We start from the raw sequence: 16,525 nt of genomic DNA, 5'->3' as shown, positions 1-16,525 counted from the left end.
AAATAAATAAAAAAATTAAAAAAATAATATTATAATGAAAATTATAAAAAAAATATAAAAAGAAGACAACAAAATAATACGGAATAAAACGGAATTATTAGGAACCAATATTACGAACAAAAATACGAGAATTATAAAAAAGTAATAAAAACAAATTACTTTATAAAATTCATAAATTTAATAAAAAAAAAAAAGTATTTTTAAAAACTATTTTAATGAAATTGTCTTTAAAATTGTTATATATAAATGCTACATAATTGTTCACCATTTTTTTTTTTAACAAATTTCACAAAATGAAAGTATTATAGATAAAAAAAAAAAAAATGTGTTTATAACAAAATAAAAAATTTATTTTTTTATTTTTTATGGATTTAAATAAATAAACTTTATAATTTGAATTCAATTTACAAGTGAAAAAAAAAAATAAATAAATAAATAAATAATAAAAAGAAAAATAATCATGGTAATATTGATATATCATTAAATTTATTTTTAATTGTTAAAGTTTATGAAAGAATAAATAAAATAATAGTATATTCAAAAATACTAAATCTATATATTATTTTTTATTCATAGATTAAAATGAAAAAAAAACATGCTACATATGGTTAATATATATTAGTTGTTACAAATCACTTATCTCAATTTTTTAAAAATAATATGTAATATTTTTTTCAAAAATAATATTTTATCTAATTTTTTAATTACTACACATATAAATATATGTAAATTACGTTATTTATATTGCTTCGTGCATATTTATGTTAATTTTTTAGTTTTAATAAAAATTAAAATTTTACGATTAAAATTATATTAATTGCAACCTCGTAAAGAAAACTTACAAAAAAAAAAAAATTAAACAATAACTTTATGTATACTTTATATATATAAGTATTTATATTTAAATAAATTAGTACAACGGATATTATGCACACATTTTATGAAGACTTATTTCTTTTTCTAATAATTAAAAAAAAAAAATAATTTATCTTTATTTAATAAGAATAAAAATAAAATAGAAATATATGTATATATTATATAATAAATAATTAATATCTGATACAATAAATTACATGACAATAAAATATAAAAATTCTTTTTTTAATTTTATTTTTATACACACTATGTAAAATATAGATAAATTGCTTTCTAAAAATTTAAATTCTAAAAAATAGAATTAGCAAAAAATTGCGTAAATATTAATAAATCTCACTATTATTATAAAAAAATAAATAAAAAATATTTACTTCAAACATTAATCATAAAATTATATAAAATATAAATATTTATTTTTAGATATTAATTAAATTAATAAATATTATTATTAAAAAATTATATATATCACGTCTTGTAACTGTAAAATAATAAAATAAAATAAATTAAAAAGAAAGAAAATATAAAAAAAATGAATACTTTATATTTAAGTAGAGGATAAAAAAAGAAGTAATTAGAAGATAAATACCTAAAATAAAAATCTTTATAAACATACAATTAAAATAGTTTTTTTACTCAGAATAAAAGGGAAAAAAAAAAAAAAAAAATTAAAATAAAATAAAAGAATTAAAATTATTAAATTAGATAAAATATAACAATCTATGTAAAATTATAAAAATGAAATATTTCACAATATTTTTAATTAAATATTTAAGTTTTTTTTTTTTCTTTTTCTGTTCTTTATATTAAATTTTTATTTCATAAGAATTGTCATCTCTACAATAAAAAAAAAAAAAATAGCTAAATAATTCTTATGCTAATGATTCTATATTAATATATCTCTATTTAAAAAAGAGTTTTACTTTTGACCTTTAAAATTTATCTGAAAAAATATATACATATATTATAAATAGTTATATAAAAGATATGAAATAAATAAAAAAATTAAAAAATTAGAAACTCATATCTGTGTATGCTCTTTTTAAAACAGTGTAATTATAATTATGAAAAATTATGAAGAAATATTTTATTTTTCCTATTATTTATTTATCTTTTTTTTTTTCTAACATATCGCTGCTTCAAGTAAAAAACTCTACCTTGTAAAACGGATTTATTTTTCATGCCTTATAGTTTAAAAAAGATGTAATTAGAAAAAATTCAAAATAATTTTAAAGAAAAAAAGGAAAAAGTAGAGTACTTAAAGATTTATTATATAATTTTTTTTTACTAAATAGAATAATATAAAAATATAAATGGAATATAAAACTTTATTAATATATTTTAAAAAATAAAATAGTTTAACTTTCTACATTATCATGCGTTTTATTATTTTTTTATTTATTTAAAATACTATTGAATATTCTATAACTAAATAAGTCAATAAATTTATATAAAATTTTTTTGATTCTTCTTAATTCTCTCAATTTTGTAAACATTTTTTTTTATTTCAGATCAAAAGTAATTTCCAAATTATACTAATTTTTATATATTATAACAAAAATGTTTTCAGATTTTTTTTTTTAAATATAAAAACTAATATTTTAAAAAAAAACATTTTCAACTCAAATGTAATGCGATATTTTAAAAGAAAAAAAAAAAAAAAAAAAATATTGCATATATATATATATATATATATATAATATACACATGTATAAATTTATTTTTTCATCATTTTATGCATTTTTGTCTTAGCCATATTTATTCTATTAGATTTATTAAGATCTTTTTTTCGTTGAAATTGTACTATATTCTTCTTTTTATCATCTTTTCCTTTTTTTTTATCATCTTTCTCCTTAGATGCTAAGCGTGCTTTGTTCTATAATAAAGAATTAAAAAAAAAAGCATATAAAAAATTAATACAAGTAAAATAAAATTATAAAAAAATATATAAACATATATAATTAATACATTAAATGATATTAAATAGATGATTAAATATGTAATAATTTTAAAAGATATAAAATTGTAAAAACATAAATTTTAGGTTTTTTTTATTTTATTAATTTCTCCTTTTTATTCAACAAAAAAAAGAAAAAAGTATATATATTTATATGCAAACAGTATTACTTATAATAAAAAGTAAATAAAAACATTCACTTCTATTATAAATAATATTGTTTATATATATATAAATTTAAAACCTTCTTTATTTTTTGAAGTTTAACTACATGAAAATACATTTAAAAATATTTATATTTTCATGACTCTTAACTTCAAAAGGCGTATATTAAAATTATATAATTTTTTTATTATTTTCTATTCTTAAATTTGTTTAAACATTATAAATTATTAATTCATTTTTCTTTTTTTAATTTCCTACTTTTGCTTCAATACTTTGAACATATGCTTTTCTATTTCTTATATCTTCAACAGTTAAACCACATACAGCTTTTTGAACTTTTATAGTTTTTTTATATCTTCTTCTTTGAGTTGCTTCTACTTTTGTTTTTTTATTATTTCTTCTCCACGCCTATGAATTATAAAAATATATTAGAAAATTTTATGCCATATTTATATATGTTAATTTCTTTAATAATATATATATAAATATTTTTTTTCTTTTGCTGTAATAACTTGTGTCCATCTTAATTTGGCTGCTTTTTTTTTTTGAAGTGCCAAAGAAGCAAATTTTGACGATAAATAAAAATAAACTTTTCCATCTTTGGCAATATATTTTTGTCCTCTTCCAGGATAAATTCTGTATTCACTGAATGAACAAGCTTCTGTTTTTACTGTTGTCTTAATTGATGACATTTTTCTTTCCTTTTATATCTAAAATAATATATATAAAAATAAGCAAAATAAATAATAAAAGTATTCTTTAAATAATAACAACTTTTATATTTTATATTGTTAAATAAGTATTATCAAGAAAAAAAAAAATAATTAAATAAAATACTAATGAATTATATATATATTTTTTTCTATTCATATCTACATTAAAAAAAATGGAATAATATAAATAACACTTCCTTTTCTATGTTATATACAATTATATATATAATTTTGTAAATATGTAATTTTTTTTTTAAAATTTACTAATTGTTTCTCATTATTTTAAATATACATATAGAACACAATATTTATATATATATTTGCTTAATACATTTAAAAAAATAAATATTTTATGTTTACCTGTTTGATTTTTTTTTTTTATTGAAAGGTATATATATAGCTAATTAAATTATATAAATTTATTTTAATTTTAAATATTTATCTATTTGATCGTTTATTTTTTTTTTTTTATTTTACTTCTTTTTTCTTTTTTTTTTAATAATGTATATGAATCTTTCATGTGCGTATCATTTAAAAAAAAATTTTAATTTTAATTTTTTTATGAATTGTATTTTATAAAGTCATTGATAAGTAATATGGGAAGAATGCTACAATAATTTGTAAAATATCAAACAAATATTTATTTTTAATAAAACGAAATAAAGAGTAGTTATTTTTTAAATTATATTAACTTTTAAAAATTTATTTTATACATGTAGAAAATTAAATTATTTATATGAATACATTTCACTTTGGTCCCCATTTTTATATATATTGTGATGTGCTATAAAGTTATTAAGTTAATAAATATTTGTTTTTTGAATTATTTAATAAAAAAAAATTTTATTGAGAACTATGATTTATTTTTTAATTGTAAATTTAAATTTAAAAAAAAAATTCAGTATTATTCCTCTTTATTTTATTCATTTTAAATAATTCTAAAACAAAGATATAACTTATTTAATATGCATGTGTAATTACTGTATTTTGAAAACTTTGTAAAGGAATAAATATTATAACACTCTATTATATATATAATACTATTTTTTTTTTTTTTTTTTATATTTAAATCATTCCAATACATTTGTAAATGGCAAAAAAAAAAAAAAAAATAAAATAAAATAAAATAAAACAACAGAATAGCAATATACATTATAAATTATTAGTTTTAACTCCTAAATATAAAAAATTTAGGAGCTCATTATAAATAAAAGTAATAATTCATTTGAAAGAATAAAGTTAGTTTTCACGGTAATATTAACATAAATTTACACTTTTTTTTAATAAAATAAGCAAAGTTCATTGTTAATATAAATTAAAATTAGAATAATAATTTAAAAACAAAAAGAATACATACGAAATATTGGATTTTAATTAATTTTATTATTCTTATTTTCTGTTTTTATGACAAAATTTATTATTATTTCGTAAAAATTTTCCACACCTTAAAGCAATTATATGAATACCTCATTTTCAATATTATATATATTTAACCTTTCTTTTTTGAATATTTTTTTCATAAATACTTCTTATTTACATGAAATGGTATTATTACATTTCGTATACACATAAACTTATATATTTTTTTTTATATTTCTTTTGTAAATATATATATATTTTTACTTTAATATTTTATTTTCAATATATAATGTGCTAATAATTTTCTTTTTATGCAAAATTTTTATTATCGTTTTTATAATTATTTTTTTATTTTTTATTTTGTTATATATAATTTGACATGTATTTTGAACAATAAAGGAAAAATATAAAAGGAGTATATAAAAAGAAGCTACGATATAAATATTTGTCTCTATAAATATAGCTTATATTTTTAAGGATAAAAAATATATGTTATAAAAAAAAAAAAAAAGAATGAAAATTTTCATAAAGAAATTGCAAAGTTGTAATAAAGGAAAAATTATTTAGATAAATGGATATTTCTTTAAAAATAAATACTTTATGTATTACATATTTTGATTTAAAATTAAAGCTTATAGGGATTAGCAAATAAAAAAAACAAAAATTAAAGTATAAAAAAAAAAAAAAAAAATAAACAGGTAAAAAAGTAGCTTTAGAAAATAATATAAGAAGAATAATAAATATAATTCGCAATGTCTTTTATTTTAATATAAAACAAATTTATTTTTTTTTTTTCAAGTTGAAATATAATGGAATTTTTTTTCTGGAAAGAGGATGATATAAAAATAGATGAAGAACTGAAAAAGGCATTAAATGAAGGAATAATAAAATATGATGATGTTGTAGATATACATACCCGACTGAAAATATTTCGTTCTTTTAAATTTGATAATTTAAACTATCATTCAGATAAATGTATTTTAGCTAGAGAATTTACTTTAATATATATGTTAACTTATAAAAAGTATATTGAATCATTAAACGATACTAATTTACAAATAATCATAAAAACAATAAAAAGAACTATATTAAGTGTTAATAATATAATAAGTAACATAACTGAACAAATATTAAAATGTTTTTGCATGTTACGAAATTTATATAATGATATATTAAAATTAAATAATGTTTATTTATCAGATTATTGTTTATTTTCTATAATTGAAGGGATTTTAGGAATATTAGATGATGAAAAAATTCATCAAGCAAAAGCATCAATATGGGGAATTTCTTGTTTTTTATCGTTAATTATTTCTAATTATAAAAAAGCTTATTTTATATACAAAGGAATAGTTTCTTATAAATGCATTTATACCATTCCTTTGTTTCTTGAAATTCCTGAATATTTATCAAAAGAAAAATTATATGATATAATTCTTGAACAAAATGATGAATTTCTTTGCTTCAATTATTCACGAATTGAAGCATTTATTAAATTGCATTTATCAATTTTTATAATTTTAAATGACACAAGAGAAATATGGTGTTATTTAGCGGAAATTCTAAATAGCGCTTTCAGAAGAAAAACTTACATATATTTTTGTTTAATTTATTCTTCTCTTGATGTTTCTTCTTATTATTGTAAGTTAACATTTGGAAATTATTTTGAAAGTTTATTATTTTTATTAAAAACAAAATTGATGCCACTTCTAGAAGAAGAATTAAAAAATAAACCACCACCAACTAATGTGGAAAAAATTGTAGATTATTATATTAAAAAATTATATGTAGAGCACTTAAATGATAATTTAAATTCAACTTTACCTGAAGGAATAGTTGTAATACCTGATGAAAAAATATTATATTTAGGTGTAGGAAGTTAATGGGAATTTACTGCATATATTTATTAAAGGATTTTTATTTCTCTCTTTTTTATTTTATATAACAATTTTTTTCTAAATAAATATATATACTTATATATTTTATCACTTCAATATTTGTTTTTTTTTTTTATTTTATTTTTATTTTATTTTTTTTTTTTTCTTGCTTCTTAATTGTAAACATTTTTTGTTATTTTTTTTTTCAATTTTAAAAATATTATGTTTTTAAGTTTTCAAACTAAAATAAAGCATTAAGTTATCATTTAATTTTTTTTTTGTTTTTCCGTAATCTTTATTTATGTATATAATTTGTTTCTATTTTTAATATTTTTCTATTTTTTTACTTTACATATTTACACTATTCAAAGTTTTTAAACGCTTTATCTCTCTTAGATATTTTTTTTTTAATTTTTTTATAAAATTATTTCAGAAAAATCAAGTTAATTCATCTACACATACAGTATATATATGCTAAATGATGATATGCATTTATTAATTAGAGTTTTTAAAAATATATATATAAAAAAAAAATTTTATATTATAAAAGTGTGTGAAATAAAGGTATACACAGAAAACTAATGTTATAATTATTTTTTATTTTTTTATAATAAAATCTTGTATATTAAACATCTTTTTATATTTTTCTTTGATTGAATTGTATTTTGCACATACATAAAATATAGAAAAGTTAGCCATAAATTCATAAAAATATTTCTATATTTATGTATTTTATGTGCGCTTTTTACTTGCTAATTTTTTTTCTGTATTCAAGTTTCAATTTTTTTCTTATATATTTAAAAAAAATGTAGCTAAGAAGAAAATCAATGCACAACTTAAATAGGCATAAATTTTGCTTCCTAGATATTTCAAAAATAAATATCTAAATTTTATTAAAAAAAACTGCATGAAATGTCGCATAATAATATATTATCTAAAAATAAAAAGGATATACATGATTACATAAAAATTATGGATATAAATATTTATTAATAAAAATTTTATAAAAGTTAAACTTTTTAAGATTTTTTATTAAATATATATATATATATATATATATATATATATATATATATATATATATATTTTTTTTTAAAGCATTATATATTAATGCAAAAATGATATGCAATCTTCCAATATTAACTTGCAATGAGTAAAAAATGCTTACAAAAAATTAATTTTTATTTATATTTGTAATTATTTTTATGTGAAACTTAAAAAAATTATAATTTTCAAGTTTAACAAAGGAATAGTATATAAAAATATATTTATTTAAAATATATTTTTTTTTTATATTTCTTTTTCCTAATGAATAAATACACATACGTTAATGCATTTAAATATATTTGGAGTATAATTTTATATTTTTTTTTTTTTTTTTTGTACATTATAAACAAATTTTTTTTATTTTTATTATAATTAGTTATAAAATAATCTTTGGAATGCATTTAATGTATTTATTCGAATAACATGCCAAAAGAAAATATTATGAATATATGTATTTAAACAATAGTTAAAATTATATATAATATATATAGTTAAAAGCGAAAAATATATAGCAACTTTTATTTGTTTACATAATATTATTAATACGGAAATTAAGAAAAAAAAAAAAGCTTAATAGCTTAAAAAGAAATAGTAATAATATTATATATCTTGAATTTAAAGAATATAATTTTATGAAGAATATCACTCCTTTTAAATAATATATAGAGGAATTCTATTAATAAAAGAACATTTATAATTAAATATGCAAATTCATTTTTTTTTTTTTTTTTGTTTTTCGCTATAAGAAAATAAATTATATTGTTAATTTTATATTTATGTAATATATATTTTTATATAAATTTTATTTTTTTTTATTTTTTTTTTTTTTTATGTCTTCCATATTATATCTTATTTTATAATTTTTTAATAATAATTATAGTTTTATTGAATGATATATTTTAAAAGCAAAAATAAAAAAAATATTTAATTGTTCCTCAAAACATAAATAAATGTACACAATAAAATATTATGTACATATATGATATACAATATTCTATTAACGCAAAAATTAAAAAAAAATTTGCTTTTTTATCTTTTTTTTTTTTTTTTTAACAATAAATAAATATGTATATTTTAAAAAAGATTTTTCTTATTTATATATATATAAATTAACACATTTTTATTTGTTTAATTTTATTTTCTTTATTTTGTTTCTTTTTTTTTTTTTTTATTTTCCCATTATTCCAATTTTTTTTTTTTATAATGCATGTTCTATACTAAAAAATAAAAAGAATTTTTAAAAATAACTATACCTTATTTTGGAAATATGTATATTCCTATTCTTAAAGGAATAAAATAATTAAAACTAATTTAAGTAGTTAAATATTTTTTATATATGATAAACAATAGTATTCTTAAATTACAAATATGTGCTAATTTTAGTAAATGTTTTTATCCTTTTTTTTTTATAATTTGTTAACAATTTTATTATATTTTTTTTTTTGGGAATATAAATTTTATGTAAATAGAATTTAATTTTTTTTTTATGTGCATATATATATATATATATGTATGCCTTTTTATTTTTTAATAAATAATTAGAATCATGTTTTCTTGTATATGTTGTGATATATATATATTCAGTTTTCAAAAAAAAAATGAATTCAACAAAAAACACAAACAGCAAATTGCAGAAAAATTCACAAAGTAAATTTTTTAATAATATAAAAAATACAAAGATCTTTAGTGCACACAGAATTAAACAGTTAGCCAAGGACAAAAAATTATTAGATGATGCATTGTTAGATTGTTATGGAAGATTCATAGCTTTACTACCAGAATTTCTTTTAAAGGATCATGTACACTTATATTTTCAGATTCAAGAAGCATACTGGTGGTATGATGATATGTGGCAAGATAAATACCCAGATAAATTACCCAAATTAAGCTTAAAAACATTTGGTTATTTAATATGTGACGATTGTCCAATTTTAAAAAAATATGTGCCTCCATCAGCACACGAACAGTTTTCATTAAATTGGAGGAGATATTGTAGAACAATCCCATTAAGAGGTGCAATTCTTTTAAATCATAATTTAAAAAAATGTTTATTAGTAAAAGGATGGAGTACCGATAGTTGGGCATTTCCAAGGGGTAAAGTTGATGAATTAGAAGAAGATTCTGTTTGTGCTTGTAGAGAAATTTATGAAGAAATAGGGATAGATATATTTCCATATATAGATGAACAAGTCTATATTGAAACTCATATTGAAGATCAGCCGATCAAATTATTTATTATTCCAGGTGTAAGAGAAGATACAAAATTTCAACCAAAAACAAGAAAAGAAATCGGAGATATTCGTTGGTTTGAAATAGATAAATTGAAAACATATCAGGATTTAAAAGAAAAAGATAATTTATTTGAAAATAAAAGAGAACGTATAAATGCATGGTTTGTTTTTCCTTTCATTCCTAATTTAATAAAATGGATACATATTCTAAGAATGTCCGTTAGCGAAAATTCTTTAAAAGAAAATTCATATGAGTCCGGTAGTATTTTAGCATATAAATACCAAATCACTGGTATTGATATGAAAGTTATTAGAAGCCTTCAAAATGCTGATTACGAACCAAAAGAAATATTAAAATTTAGTTCATATAAGAGTGATGATGAAAGTATTGAAAAGTTATCAAAAGATATCAACATTATGAATATAGATGGTATCTCTTATATAAATGATGACAAACATAATGAAGATAATAAAACAAATGTAGATAAAACTACGCATAACTTGGAAAATATACCTAATAATATTCATATTAAAGAAAATAAAAATAATATTTTCAGTAATGTCTATGGTATTGAAAATTCAAATAATATACATAATAGTATTTATAATAATATTGTTAATAATATTTTTAGTAACGATAATAAAAATATTACTAATATGAATAACCCCAGTAATAATGAAAAAGAAATAAAAAACATATGCATAAATAGCATTATTAAAAATGACAGTTATGAAAATAATTATATAGAAAAGAATAATATAAATGTATTTCAAAATGGTAGTCATTATTATAGCATTCTGAAGAATACTACTAGAATTGATGATAATAATAAAATAAAAAATCTATTGGATAATAAAAATTGTAAAGGTTTATCAGAAAGTATGAATAATAATTTTAAAGAAAATGAAAAGGAAGAAGTAAAAAATTTAATGGAAAAACCACTTATTCAGAATAAAAAAAAAGATGATCATTCAGAAAATATTTCTTTAAATTTTAATTATTTTAGAAGAAATGATACAATAGAAAATAATTTAATATATAATTTGTCACTAAATAATTTAAATAATATAAAAAGTGAAAATAATTATGTTAATGACAGTATAAATAATGTTAATAATAATAACAATAAAACTAATAATTGTAAGGGTATTAATAGTAGTTCTAATGATATAAAAAATTATAATAAAGATATCATATATATAAATAATAACGGTAATAATGGATATAAAAATATTATAAAAGATAGTAATAATTATCAATCAAAAGAAAGCAATAATAATATAAAAAATATTGATAAAAATGTAAATTTCCTATCTAATGATTTATTTTATACTTCAAATAAAAATATAAATAACAACAATAAATCGTATTATGGAAATAATAATCATATGTATAAAGCATATAATACATTTCCTAAAAATCTTGATATAGATATATATGAAAAAAGGTATAGATACAATTTTAATAAAATCAGAATGGGGCATTTATCAGCTTTACGATTAAAAGAAGTAGGTTTAAGAAGTTTTGATGATCAAGATATTGATAAAAGAAAGAATTTTCAAATCCATGTATACGGCAATAAAAACAAATTATACGATAACAGAAAAGATTTATATAGGTTTAAGAAGAAAATAAAGAAATATGCAGGTTGTTCTCTGGATGATTCATCAATTTATTACATACCATCAAGAAATACAACATTAGATGCTTGCAATGACAAAACATTTGGTGAAAATCATTCAAATGGATGGAGTGCTGAAGATATGTTTAAATTAAATGAAGAAAAATTTGGTGTTCAATCAACATATAATATAGAAGATTATACCACTCCTCTAGTGTATAATGAAGAAAATATAAATAAATTTAATAAAAATGGATTAATTAGAAATACTTATAACTTAAGTAAAAATATGAATAATTTTTCTAATAAAACAATTAACAGTTGTAGTAATAATGAAGAAAAAAATTATATATGTTCAAAAACTGATAACTATTCCCATAGTAACGATATAGATAATTTGCTATATTATACAAATAACATGCCATCGAAAAATAATATATCAAATATGAATAAAGCAAATTCTAATAATAAAAAAAGTAGTAATGAATTTAACTCTTCTAAAAATGATTTTGAAAGTACAAACAAAAGCATTAATGAATGTAATAATTTTATTATAAGCACTGTAATGAAAAATCAACATACTAATTTCATTAACACAAATAATAAAGTTACTGAAGATAAAAAAGATAATGCAACTAATAATATAAATACTAAAAATGATAATAATAATAATAATAATAATAAATTGAATCGTATTAATAATAATAAAAGTATTAATATTAATTTCAGCACAATAAATAATAATAATATTAATAATAACTATGAGAATAATATTTATCATAGTAATAATAAGACAAATAGTAATACTAATAATTTGAGTAGTTATAATGCAAAGGAAAATAAGAACACAAGTATCATAAATAGTAACAATAATAAGTTCATTTTACAAAATAATAATAATAATAATGTTTGTAATAGTTTTGATAGAAAAGACAAAGAATTAGAAAAAAATACGAGTTTTGCTAAAAAGTTGGTTAGATATGATATAACTGATAGTACTGATCAAAAAGTTAAAAATAAAATTAGTACAAATAGTGTTTCAAAAAATAAAGAAAATAAAGATGATAAAATAAAAAGTTTATTGAAGTTAAATTATCAAAACAATAGCTATTATAATATAAATTCTACCTTAATGAAAAAAGATAAAATAATAACTCAAAAAAATAAATATGAAAATAAAAATAATGTAACTCTAATTGCTGAAAACAGTAAAAAATTAAATAATGAATTATACATAAATAATTATCAAAATATACATAATGGCTTATTAATTAGTGATATTGAAAAAAATAATTTAAAAAAAAAGTGTGCAAAAATGAATGAAACTTCAACAAAAAAATGGGACAATTTTAATTTAGAGAATGAAAATATATCAGAAAAAAAAGAAAAAAGAGATGAAAAATTGGAAATAAACACATCAGGAAAATATTTATTGGGATTAATTAAGGGGACAAATAAAAATGAAATAGCAAAAGAAAATACATTAAATAATTCAAATTATATTAACAAGAATATGATATTGGATAAAAATGCAAAGTGTTATAGTGAAAAAGAAATATTAAGTAAATATTATAATACTGTACAAGAAATTTCAAAAAAAAAGAATAATTCTATAAATAATGATAAAAAAAATTTAAATCATAATATCCATTTTATTAAGAATAATTATAATAATAATAATATTGGTAGTAACAATAATAGAAAAAAAATAGAAAATAATAAAAATGAAAATGATGAAAATAAAGCTAATGAATGTAATAATGAAGGTATTATGAATAATGAATATTTTAATGAAAGTGCTATGCTAGAAAAATTATCAAAACACCTCAATAGTTATAATCCATTTGAATAAAATATATATATATATTTTGTATATTTTTTTTTAGTATACACGTACGATAACAAAAAAAAAAAAAAAAAAATAATAATAAATAAAAGTAATGAAAATAAAACGGGGAAAAAATAAAATATTATAAATATATCAAATTTGTTCCTTGTAAAAATAAAATATACTTTTATTTATATGAGAAGATATATGTTAAAATTATTTATTTGATTAAATTTTTAATTTCATAATATTTACATATTACTTTTTCGAGTTATTTTATTTTTGTAATAATATTAAAAAAAAAAAAAATATGATGATGTATATATGTGTATTACACAGCATACGTTAAAACAATTTAATTTTTAATGAAATTTTAATTGTTAATATTAATAAAATAAAGCTTAATTTTTTGATGTTTTATATTTACATATAATAATAAACAATTACACATTTATTTATTTTTTTTTATATACAATAATTTTAATGAATGTGTCAAATTCAAGTTGTAATTATCTTCATTTAATTAAAAATATATATATTTTTTATAATTATAATTTATTTATTTTTTTTTTTTTTAGTTTTATTTTTTTTTTTTTTTATCATTTATTATACATTTTAATGTCAAAGTTTTATATTTTTTTTTTTTATTTCATATGCCAGTTTAATGAATGTTATCATTATTACAATAGCTATTATATTTTAATAATATTATAGCATTGTATTATAATTATTATGATAATAATTATTAAATGGAATCATTTTTTATTATTATATTTTGTTTTTAGATAATTACTCATAAATATTATATCTTTAAATAAAAAAGTATCATTTAAAAGCTTTAAATTTTTTTTTTTTTTTTCTTTTTTTACGTATACATTTTATTAAATTTATATATTCACAAATATGTAATATTAAAAAACATTAAACATTAAGTATTTTTTATTTTATTTTTTTTTAAATCTTTGTATTTGTCTAATGTATTATTATTAATTGATAAATATAAAAAAATAATTATAATTTAGAATTTATATACTACATATTCATATATAAAAAAAAAAAAAAAAAAGATATAATCAACAAAAATTATATTAATAATAGATATTTTTATTTTTTGTTGTTTTTTAATTATAACATATTATATATATATATTGTATATTTTCCTTCGAATTAATTAGTAAAATATAAAAAGAAATGAAATAAATGTCATTGTCTAAGTTAATTTGTTTAGGGATTATATATCCTTTTGTAATATAAAGATTTAGCTAAACATTTGCACATAAATATTTTATACAAATAAATCAGAAAATAAAATTATTTTGAATAGCAAGATTAATATACTAATATTTTAATTAATACAAAATAATAAAGAGAAGCTTAAAATATTCATATTGAGTTTTAAAGGAAAAATTGTAAAAATTGTGAAGTCTTCGATTTTCAAAAAGTGAATTTATAATCTAATAATTTTAAATAATACTGATCATTTGATAACAAAATGTAATACTAAATAATATATAACACAAAATGAATTTAATAGCGCACAAACCGGATACAACTACATGTTATTACAATAAAATGTTAATGAATTATCAAAAAAAAAAAAAAAATCATTCTCTGTATATTTTATTTTATAATATATATATTTATATATATTTTCCTTTTTAATAATTTTTTTTAAACTTTTTTTTTTTTGTATTCTTTTGCTTATTCATTTTGTTTCTTTTTCTTTTTCTTTTTCCTTTTTTTTGTTATTATATTTTATAATTTAAGTTTAAACAAAAATTTTTTTTTTTTTTTTATAACTTATCTTTCGCATTTATTTTCATAAACTTTTAAAGATATGTGTCATATATATTAAATAATAATACATATTGAAATTATTTATTTTTATTAAATTTTAAAGGATAATATGTGAAGTAATCTTTAATTAAATTCCATAGAATAATAAAAAAAAAAAATGTAAATAAAAATAAAAGGTGTATTAGTATATGAAATAGATACATGATAGTTTTAAAATGATATTTATGAAAAATAATTTTTTGAATAATAAATATAAAATTAAATCTATAACATTAAAGAGCGGACATAAAAATGTAATTAAAAAATAAATTTTAAAAAAATTTTTTTTGAAGTATTTCTTGTTTATATTTAAAAAAATATAAAATTATAAAAATAAATTTAATATTTTTTCCCTTATATTTAAGTATCTAATTTCAATGAGATTTAATTTTTTCAAATAGTTTTTTATATTTCATTTAAAGGATTTCTTTTTTTTAGATTTAAAAATTAAATAACATTAGTTGCTAATAATATCAACATAAAATTGAAAAAAATATATATATATCCGAAACAATGTTTTTAGTTCAGACAGAAAATTAAAAAAGTCAGTAGCAAATAATTTAAAAAATAAAAAAAAGACATTTTAGTTTATACAATATTTACATTACATGTTATTTTAATATTTTTAGATATTCTATAAAGAAGATTATATAAAAAAAAAAAAAATTAAAGTTTCTATCAAAAGAATTTTAAAATAACTATTGAGAAAATGTAATTTTTTATTTTAGAAGTTTTATTTTATTTTACTTTAAGAAACACTATTTTAAAATAAAAAAATTATCCTTTTAAAAGAATACAAATTACCATTGAAAAATTGAAAAAAAATGAAATAAATTATACAAGATATTGCAATGTAGTTTTGTTTTTAACTATAATAATAATAAAAAAAAGAAAAAAAATTATTAAAATATTCCATATTATATCAAGTCGATGAGACATATATATAATTTAAAACTAAAGAAGAAAGCTTGAATTTTACATTTATGTTTAGATTATTTGTTTATTTTTCCATTAAAA

At 16.2% G+C, this 16,525-nt stretch overlaps 3 protein-coding genes across 3 annotated transcripts; 2 read left to right on the top strand and 1 right to left on the bottom strand.

Annotated features, from left to right (window-relative positions):
- Positions 1–2,590: 2,590 nt before the first annotated feature.
- Positions 2,591–3,687, bottom strand: PRELSG_1406900 (60S ribosomal protein L24, putative; the record flags this gene model as incomplete). Its single annotated transcript, XM_028679115.1, has 3 exons — positions 2,591–2,749; positions 3,254–3,403; positions 3,508–3,687. 3 exons carry the CDS (start codon positions 3,685–3,687, stop codon positions 2,591–2,593), a joined length of 489 nt encoding a protein of 162 aa, XP_028534860.1.
- A 2,189-nt stretch (positions 3,688–5,876) lies between these two features.
- PRELSG_1406800 (conserved Plasmodium protein, unknown function) lies at positions 5,877–6,950 on the top strand (the record flags this gene model as incomplete). The annotated part of the gene is made up of 1 exon (XM_028679114.1): positions 5,877–6,950. One exon carries the CDS (start codon positions 5,877–5,879, stop codon positions 6,948–6,950), a length of 1,074 nt encoding a protein of 357 aa, XP_028534859.1.
- Positions 6,951–9,589: 2,639 nt separating this feature from the next.
- Positions 9,590–13,696, top strand: DCP2 (mRNA-decapping enzyme 2, putative; the record flags this gene model as incomplete). The annotated part of the gene is made up of 1 exon (XM_028679113.1): positions 9,590–13,696. The coding sequence occupies one exon, from the start codon at positions 9,590–9,592 to the stop codon at positions 13,694–13,696; it is 4,107 nt and encodes a 1,368-aa protein (XP_028534858.1).
- Positions 13,697–16,525: the final 2,829 nt, after the last annotated feature.

This window comes from Plasmodium relictum (genome assembly GCF_900005765.1).
Source record: "Plasmodium relictum strain SGS1 genome assembly, chromosome: 14".
Classification (NCBI taxonomy): Eukaryota; Apicomplexa; class Aconoidasida; order Haemosporida; family Plasmodiidae; genus Plasmodium; species Plasmodium relictum.
Note: the sequence above shows the minus strand (reverse complement) of the source record. Positions and strands in the feature narration are given on the sequence as shown.